General features: G+C 41.4%; 1 protein-coding gene across 1 annotated transcript; it reads right to left on the reverse strand.

The window, feature by feature from the left end:
- Positions 1-1483: 1483 nt before the first annotated feature.
- On the reverse strand, positions 1484-9670 carry LOC143426460 (uncharacterized). Its single transcript, XM_076899935.1, has 3 exons — positions 9405-9670; positions 5140-5535; positions 1484-5009 (listed from the first exon to the last, which is right to left on the reverse strand). Exons 2-3 carry the CDS (start codon positions 5514-5516, stop codon positions 3371-3373), a joined length of 2016 nt encoding a protein of 671 aa, XP_076756050.1. The 5' UTR covers positions 5517-5535; positions 9405-9670; the 3' UTR covers positions 1484-3370.
- Positions 9671-10260: the final 590 nt, after the last annotated feature.

A 10260-nucleotide genomic window follows, 5' to 3' on the forward strand; every position in this document is an offset into this window, starting at 1 on the left:
AGCTCTATACGTATAGCTCGCTAGACAACTAACCGGTACCGATAACCGTGCACCGACTACGTACAGACGTAGAAGCGCACTTGAGGCTCGATCACGTGTATTCCAATGAATCCGCTCCCACACTCATAAGACCGTTCTCGTCCATACCCACGAATGCATCTACGACTGTACGTCCAGAAATACGCGAGCGTGTGCACGCCCCGTAACGAGATATTACGTAACACGCCATCCGAACTTCTATACCGACGCTTGCCAGTGGAATTCGTTCCCGACCGTTTCGTACACGTTCGAACGGTTCAACGCGGTGAAAAATGTCGTCAGACATCGTCGTGATTCTCGATTACGAATTACGAATGAAAATACACTGGCGAGAATGGCTTGAAGTATGCATCTCGTTGACTCGCGCGCGCAATCGCGTAAAGTACTACTTTTCGCAGAATAAGAGTATTTTAAGCTTGTCTCGTAAGATTGACTTTTTTTCTTAGCGAAATCAGTCTGTTTTAAGAAATATCGAGCTCGTGGCATGATTTTGCGCGATAGTTCCGGTCGGTTCTCGCGCAACCGTGATAAAGCTTCGTATACACGTAACGATCGGAACTGCGAGCCTAGGACGATTCACTTATTCACTTCGTTGTTCGTGTATACGATCTGTCTATCGTCCAATGTGTGTCACACCGTTTATTTTCAATAACTGCCGCCTATTTTGTGGAGTGTCATAACTCGATGAAATTCTTTCCTGGTTAAGATTCCACAATTGTTTGAAATCAACCGCTCCTCGTTATTTCTCGCTATATTCCTGTATCTCGTAAATGGTGTCTTTTCAAGTATTTGACATGAGTTTGTATGTTAAAGTTAACGTTTTAAATTTTATTAATTAATTTTATTATTATCGATCGATAACCATGTCCTGCCACTAATTATAAATAACATAATTTCACGTCTCGTGTTTCCTTGCTGAACGCGCGTAAACATCTGTATAAATACCTTTGCGGTTTGGAAATGGTGTGGCAAATATCGATCGATCGAATGGATAAGGCGCGATGCAATGAAATTAATTTAGTAACATCGTAGACGCATCTGGAAGCTAACGTGAAATCTTGCACTTCCTCTTTGAAATTTATTATCTACGCGTTAACTATTTTTAGATTACCTAATTATCGCTTGTTCCCAGGAAAGTCTACAAATAGGTGCAATTACAGATGCGTATAATCGACGGAACTCGCTGACGCTGACCTGGAGCTATCAATTCATTACTGGCTGCAGTTTCTTACTATTAGAACATGTAATTATTTAACCATCGATCAACTATAAAATGCCTTTGAACGCCGAGAATCAGGACTATTTAATACAATTTATTTTTCAAAATCGATAATAAAATTGTATCAAGGAAAGCTGGTGAAACCGAATGGATTTATCAAAACGGTACTTTATAATATTGTTCCATGAATTAAATTATGAATTAGAAAAACTAACAACCCTAATATACCAAGAAAAATGACTCTTTTATTAAATACAGTCTTATACATTTCGTGAACATAGTGAAATCGTATCAACAACTGATTTTACTCGTGTCTGCTTTAAGCGACAGCGGACACTGGAAATCCGGTTCACATACCCGTCCTGCTATGGACCAAATACACGCATAGACTTTTTACGAAAATCGTATTAGATACGTTTCACAAAACCTTTGGTATAGAAACGAAAATCAAATTATCACTGTCCGACCTTAAGGTTGGGATAGCTCGAGAGTGAAAACTAATGTACCATAAGGGTACCTCTTATTTGTACATGGACATCGCCAGATACCACTTACTGTTTAAAAATGGAAGAGGTAAAGTTCGTTTCGTTATGATGACATGCTGCAGAGAAAAAGGCGACAAACATTTTTTGGCATGTATCTATAAACGGAAACTAACAACAGGTGCAAAAGTATATTACTCGCAAAATTATGGCATGAACTTAATAATTGTATAGAGTTATTTTTAGGAGAATTAATCTTCAATTGAAACAGTGGAACGAAATGGAAGTAATGAAATTATTTAACACACGAAATGGCTGGAAACGATAAAGTAAATTAAACCAAGAACGACATATTCCAAAATTATTGTAAGTAGAATTAATGTTTCGTGGGGTTGATTGCTTGAATCAATCTGGTATCAAGTATGATCTACATCTGCCCCACTCTGAACCTGTTGTGCGTCAATAATATGAATAATTAAGTGTTTCTCTTTTTAATTATATACCTGGCGATATCCATAAACATGTATATAATACAGGCTCGTACATAATAACCCGAAAATAACAGATATAAGTGAATATATATATACGAGCATGCAAGAGCTTCATAACTGGTAATCACGACGGGCTTATGCGAGGCTAGTGCGATTCAATTTCTTCCGAGAATTTCGTGAATTTGTCGTGGATTCGGAAAATTTCTATTATTGGTAGAGAGTTCATCGTGTAACCATCTATTTCTCTGTTTGTTCAATTGGTTATTTTAGTCTGCAGTCATCGGTTCAGTTGAATTGTTGTTATTCACGAGTTCTCGCCAGAAAAGGAAAATAAGAGTTGATTTAGTCGTCGACGGGAGATTAATTAAAAACACGGCGCCATTGTCGTCGGAACAACGGAGGGGCTTAAACTAGTTTTCGACCATTAATTCCCGCATCAGCGCGAAGAAAACGTCGACGAAACACAAAGGAAACCCAAAGAGGAGTGATTGATAACTCCTGGACCTTCCGTTGTTCCGACGATCGATGAACATTTTTTTTTCCTAGCACCCTACGTTACATTAATCATTCGAATCGACGCTAGACAGATTGCACCATCCTCCAGCCAGATTCGTGATGGCCCGTGGTCTCCGCGTATAAAGATGTGTTACTCTTGAGCGGAGGAGGGTAGTTTGTCGAAAACGATCACCGCTCCACGCATAAGAATGATCGATCACCGCGTCCCCGTCGCGATGCCGCAAAGATGATGCCCGTACGAAGTAGAGTTACAGATTTCGTTTGAATAACGAGGGGATTTGCGTAAAAAATATTTCAACATCCTGACGTCTGGCACACGCGTACAACACATCTTAACTCTACTTATACAACACCTACAAAAATAATGTTATTATACCATAGAAGGGGACATTTCTTGGTTTACTTACGGGGTAGAATCTTGATAAATTACCGCTGAGCACATTGTCATTCGGATAATTATACGGTATGTGTGCTTATGTCTGTGTATGCATGTGTCTCTGTAAGTGTCTGTTTTGTGTGTGCGGGCTTAGACGTTACAAAACACGTTACAGTTCGGTCCTCTGTTTGCGTGTTTTGTCGTAATAGACGTTCAGTATCGGATGTTGAAACTTGCTCCCCATGTATCATGAACTACGACCGCAATTCGACTCGCGGACGTATTTCGCCCATGTACGGGTGGGGCTCATGTCACCCTTTCTAAGGCGACGCTGGTCGCCAGTGCCCTGCTCCAAGATCTTGCGGAACGTGTCTTCGTCATACGTACAGGACAGACTCTTCCTAAGTTTCGCCGCGCCCGTTTCGAAATTCGCCGGCTGACTGCCGACCAACACGTGCGGGTCATTTTTCACCCGCACGGCCCAGTCCCACATATCGGCGATGGAGCAGTTGCACAAGAATGGATTACCAAGCAAATTGACCGACAACAGACGCGGATTCGTTCTAAATACGCGCGGGTTGATCGTGTTCAGATAGTTGTTGCTCAGGTCCAGATGCTCCAGCAGTTGCAGCTTCTTCAGGCCAGCCAGATTATGCGTGCCAGAGATTCTGTTCTTGGACAGATTTAATTGGGTCAAGTTCTTAACCGTAGAGAAGAGGTTTTCGTTAAGGTGCATCAGATTGCAGTTAACCAGGTCAAGCATCTCAAGATTGGACAATTGCGTTGGAAGTAAGGGACCATCCTCCGGTACTTTCAGAGGGTTTTCACTGAGCTTGAGCTCGACGATGTTGGTGCTGTCGTGGTCACCGAATACCTTTGGATCGAGAGGCGTCTTCAAGTCACAGTTTTTCAATTCCAGACTCTCGAGACGCGTCAGATTGGCGAACAATCCTTCTTCCAGTGTGTGCAACTTGTTTCCAGACAGGATTAATCTTTGCAGAGACGTCATGCGAGCAAATGTCATGTTTCCAACGTAGCCAAGGTCGCAGTATGACATATCTAGATACTTTAACAACTTCAATGGCTCCAATAAACTAACGAATGCATCTGTTAAAGGATTGTGCGAAATGTCCAGCTCCTCCAGGTGCTCGAACACGTGGAACGTATTTGGCAGTCGCCGCAAGCTACAATTACTCAACGATAGCTTGTGAAGCTTTGGTAAGTGGCGCAACACGACCGACAGATCGCTGGCGAACATCGGGTTACCGCTCAAGTTCAATACGCGCAGTTTGCTGGAGTTTTTAAAGGCTTCTTCCGACAGGCGATCTTGCAGATTACAATTAGACAAGTCCAACGACTGAAGGCTGTGCAGATTGTGGCCCAACGTGTTTGCAACATCCAAATGCCACAACTCGTTATCAGCGAGGACCAACTGTCTGAGATATAAATTCTTTGCGAAAGCATCACCGGGCAAATTAGTGATGCCAGTATTTCGGATGTTCAGGTATTCCAAGCGAGTCAGAGGCGCTAATACGCTCGTCCAGCTCAGTGTACGTAGATCGTTTCCAGCCATCTCTAGTTCTCGTAGATTCTCCAGATGGGCGAACGCCTCCGGGGACACGTGGGTCAGGTTGCAATCGTTCAACTTGAGGTACTCGAGATTGGTAAGGTGATCGAAGGGGCCTGGCTCGATGCGTTCCAGTGGATTGTGAGACAGGTCGAGCTTGTTCAGATTCGTGGTGTTGTGGAAGAATTGCGTGTTCAGACGGCGGATACCGCACGAGTTCAGGTCGAGGTAGAGCAGGGTGCGACAATTTAGAAAGTGACCCTTCATTTCCTCCAATGGGTTGTGCTGAAGCTCCAGCGTAATCAGACCTGGACTGTCCCTGTTGAAGAATTATTTTTTTAATATTTTATAAATATCATTCATACGATTAATTAGGAAATTAGTTCAAAGTTATGCAGAGTATTATTACTACAGATTATTTATTATCGTTTTTTAGAGGATCTTCTAACCTGAACGCCTCGGGATCCACATGCGTGATCTCGTTCGACGAAAAATCCGCCTCCAGTAGGTAAGTTAATCCGGCGAAGGATTCGCGCTTGAGCTCGGTCAATCGATTATGCGCCATTTGAAGCCGTCTCAGCTTGATCGCATGTGGAAACGGACCGATCTGCTGGACGTTGTTACCATTCATATCCAGAACGTAGACGTTGTGGCTAAGCTCGTCATATGGGATGCTGGTTAAATTGCTTTCAGAACAGTCGATCACCCAGTTGACACGGAAATAATGACAGTGGCAGTCTACAGGACATTCTTGCTCCACCAACTCGCCGTTGTAGGCGAACGTTGATGAGCTAAGAATGGCTACTAGTAAAAGTAGCCCTAGCATCTTGACAAACGCGCGATATCTGCAATAAAAGAGAATAATGAGAATTAGGTGCTCGGAACACAAGTTTGATATGCATAAAATTGAGAGGGGGACAGAGAGTGTTATATATAATAGAGAAATATTTAGAATTATGTAACAGAAAATAGTAAGCTTAAATAGTATGTTTGTAATATATTCGGTTCTATTTTGATGGTGTTGTTTACTAAAATTGCATATATAATTACATATATGGTATTATGCAACAAATTGCACCGAGCATATTGCTTTTGTGGCCAAGTTCCATTTTACTCGTGCAATTGTACATATGTTACCACATTGCTCTGTCTCAACTCGAATCTTTATTATTACAGACGCATCACGATAACATTCGTAGTGAGAGGATTAAAGTCACTATTCTAATCAATAGCACGTCTATCTTAGAAATAGTCGCTCATGATGACCATGGCCTTGCGATGCACTTGGTCGCTATTGACGTCTCGTTTGCCAAGGAATATCGCACAAGCATAAAATTGTGCAAAGTTGCATTAAAAGTGAAACAACATGCGCATCATAGAATCCGTAATAATCAACACCATTTGCGTCTGAAATGTTCATTCAAATGTTGTTTCATATTGTTGAACCATCATGTTTAATCTATGAAATGTTACCATTTTTTAGTCGATGCCACGTCACTTTAATCGTATCAAAAAATGTAATAATGTTAGCCATGGACGATCATACGGAATATTGTGTGCAAGCCCATAGCTCGGATTCTAATTCAAGCGGTCTGGCCGATCGATACTTGTATTCTCTCCATTTCACATACAGTTCATATATGAAAGTAAGTTTGCCTTCGCGAGTGTTCTTGAAACACGTCACCGCCAAAGGAACACGCCTTAATTCGGAAAAGAAACTTCTCTATATCTGCAAATACGAGATTTCCCTGTCTTCGAACGGAACGTTCGACGTTTAAATTCGAATAAAGTTTGATAACTTGCGAGTTCGGTAACCTACTTCAGAGTCATCTTGCATTCGTGCCAGAGAGGCTGTATGCACGGGATATACGTATCCGTATCGTAAAGTCGCACAACATTTCCTTGTTCGATTAAACGGTGAATTGTAAACATTGAATGGTATGTACTGTACATTCAACGATTAAATGAGTCACAGGGTAATCGTCTTAGTTGCCGCATGGCGTTCAATGTGTATAAATTGCGAATGAATACTACAGAGAAAAGGAGGGAAAATGCTGTCGCTGCCGAGATTTACATCGGCCAGTTACGACGTCGGCGTTCATTGTAGTGTATTGCCAACAAGATAACTGGCGAACACTAATGGTTTAAAGCAAATGGAACAATTGTCAGTTAGGAATGGACTTTCCAATTGGCGGTCGGTAATTTCGAGCAACAATGCACGGCGCCACAGGTCGTTGAGCCAGAATCGTTAATCGTTTCTGTGAAGCGCTCTTCAACGGTCTTTCTGTTTCCAGGTACCTTCGTTTTTTTTTTAGTAGCGAAAAAAACGCAGCATTGAAAAAGTCCTCGTTCATCGGACTATTATTATCGTTAAAATTCGTTGCAACTGTCCGTTACTCGAGATACAGAGCTTAATTGGCGCGCCATTCTTCTATCGGTAAGTAACGATTATCTCGAAAAAAAAGGGAGCGAAATTCGAAACAATGGTTCGCAAACAGGTACAGCGTTTCGCGATCAATTTTATCCTAATAAAGTGTAACAATATCTAAATAAAAAGTAGCAGAGAGTGCTCGCGATAGTAACAATAAGAAACGTACGTTCTGCCCACTACCCTCGGTCCGTTGATCAAACATGCACGTCTAATAGATGTAATTTCTACGCATTAAATTCCAAGCACAATCGCCTTCATTATAGCGATGAATAACATTCGAGGGAGTTTTCAAGTTAGCCAACGAGAAGATAGATTTATCCCTGTGCGGTGGGGATCAGAATACACCCACAGTATCCTCTGCTTGTCGTAAGAGGCGACTAATAGGGGGAAGAAAGGATTAATGAAGATGCAGAGAAGAGTAACGAGTTTTAGTTAAGAAGAAGAACAATGTATGCAAAGATATTAAATGCGAAAAGTATGTATGTAGGGATGCGTAGAAAAGAAAAAAAGATAGCAACGTTTTCGTTAGGTAAAATAAGAGCGTAGCGCTCTTCACAAACGCCATCTACTGTAAAAGATTAATTTATAAAATCAGTGGAGAATAATAAATCGAGAACCGAAAATATAGATTGCATACAAAGAACGGTGGCGACGCCTCCGGCCAGTACTCAACTTCACAGACGGAGCCAAGAAGAAGGGCTTTCCGCCAGAATGCTACACATCGTACGCTCCACTGACCCTTCAGCCCTTCGCGTATAGTTCTCCTTCGCCCTGGACCATTACTATCCCCCAAAGGGTAAAGAGATGTGAGGGAATAACAAGGAAGTGTATTTTCCCCTTTCGATTCCTCCTTGTATTTCTCGTTGTTACCTCGCCTTTGGCGCTGTGAATCCTTCGTTTTTGAATTCCATCCGAGCCAGGAACCTCCCTATTTCGACACGACGCGACGACGGAAACGGCGCGCGAGGGGATTGACTCATTTGCATTCAGACTCCGGGCGAGACGTTCATACTTTTTGCAAATATCGCTTTCCCTGCATGCACCACTTTTCTCACCGTGGACTTTCTCAAGCAACTTTGCCACGAAATTTACGATAAATCTGACTGCTTTTGTTAGCTGGACCGATTCGATTTCTCTTAGTTTATCGTGGGCTTTTCAACAGTTTTCGCAACAGGTTTTTGTCCGTCAGAATTCTGAATTCGACCATTCGAGTCGGTAACATAGTGACGCTGCGACACGTGGCTACAATGTTAAAAATGAAAACACGGCGATTCCTGTAGCCCGCTTACATTTGCTAATTTCCATACGAGACCCCGATTATATAAATCACGATACAGTACGCTTCCTGTAGCTGATGACTGCGATTATTTCTGTCTGTGCATTGAATATTCGATCGAATATAGTTCACTTCTTTTTTCCTTTCAATTCATTATTCAAATAGGTTCAATATGTTAAACAATAGAATATCGAATGTTTACTATATATGTGTAGAAGTTTGGCAGCATTTAACTGTTGTCACTATGCAATATTCGTGATGTTAATATATGTAAAAAAATTTAATTAATATAGCATACTTCGATCATAAAATGAAAAAGAACTTTTTAACATATGCTGATACAGTCATTTCTTTAAGAATATTAGCCAATCATACTTTTGCTGTGCGTATTGTATGTGAGTCACGTTTTTAATATATTGCTTCGCATTTCAAGCAAAAATAGTATTCAAATGAGAGATAAGGAATGTTATTCCCGCAAAAAAAATAAACTTCCGATTATCTTGTTAAACTAACGCGTATTGAATATATCATTCATTAGCTGTTGTAGCAAATAAAAATGAAACTCTTTTGGTACCATCGTTTCAGAAAATACATGCGGTGTATCTCTTTTCTCAAACTAATAACTTGCAAACGCAAATGTCATATGTACAAAAAATTTCTTTAAAAAAAAACCGCATCGCTGACGTGTTCCAACCTCGGTGCTTTTTCAATGCCAACGTCATTGAATCGAATTAAATAATTGCTCCTCGTCAATTCATAATGGCACAGTAGCGGTAATTAAATCCGCACGCATAGATATATACGTGCACATATTGGTTTTCAAAAACAGCCTATACCGAATGAACATTCATGGGCGCACGATGACTGATTTCAATAGCAAAGAATTCTAAACATTCGACGAAAACGTGTGTCACCTTGCGTGCAAACCGATGGTAACCGAAAATTCCATTATCGATGATGCAGTATTTAGAATGCGACCCACTAGTGAAATATGCACTTGTACGTACCCGAAAAGCGACGTGTTCTTCCGTCCTTCCACGGAAGAGTGAGGTTAAATCGCGAGCGTAGCGAAGATTTGAACGTCGACGTGCCACTGGACAAAGATAGATTGAACTGTGAGTTTGCACGGGACTCGGTTAAATTAAACCATGTTTGCCTGACCGAGGTCAGGGTAAAATCTACTGACGCGCACTCTCGTTCTTTCTACGCCGTATTAGTCTTCCGATGCACGTCTTCTCGGGGTGTTATATTTCCCTCCCCCCTTGTCTCTTTCGCACACGATTACATATATAAACAGGCGCGATATACCATCCCTTTTGGTTACATATTCACGTACTCAGTGGAGCTTCATTATTCTGTAACGATATATGGTATACACGAAAGGACTGATCCGTTCAGATTCGAGGTTTTCTAACCTCCTACCTGACCGGGATTTGTATCTCACTTATTCTCAAGAAGTTCGTTTCCCTCTACACCAGCGAACACGTAACTCGTTCACCGGTCTCGCGATTCACTGTCATTCTGCGCAATCGAGTTGTTAAGTCACAGTCGGGACACCATTTTTTTTTAGATGAAAAGCGCTCGGGACACGGATCATACGTGAAATGTGTACAGAACGAACGCATGCGCGTATTAAGTAAACCCTGTTTTAAAACTCCTACCGAATTAATCCGGTTCTTAATGATTGATTCGCGTGAAGCGTGCTATTTCACATTCTAGAAAGATGTTTGCCAGAAAAATCGCTCAATTTTTTGCCAAGTTTCGCAAGAATTCGATAACGTATAAATACATTTGATGCGTGACTACTGATCGCATGTACCTATTGAGTAATCACATCCGACACGTGTTTATTGATTATCTGTT

The sequence above is a fragment of the Xylocopa sonorina genome, chromosome 8 (genome assembly GCF_050948175.1).
Source record: "Xylocopa sonorina isolate GNS202 chromosome 8, iyXylSono1_principal, whole genome shotgun sequence".
Classification (NCBI taxonomy): domain Eukaryota; kingdom Metazoa; phylum Arthropoda; class Insecta; order Hymenoptera; family Apidae; genus Xylocopa; species Xylocopa sonorina.

Bases quoted from the DNA above. Each gene is read 5' to 3' on its own strand.
- LOC143426460 (XM_076899935.1), bottom strand. From the start codon at position 5,516: ATGCTAGGGCTACTTTTACTAGTAGCCATTCTTAGCTCATCAACGTTC. The intron at 5,010-5,139 runs GTTAGAAGATCC...ATTCTTCAACAG, and splicing joins GTGGATCCCGAGGCGTTCAG to GGACAGTCCAGGTCTGATTA.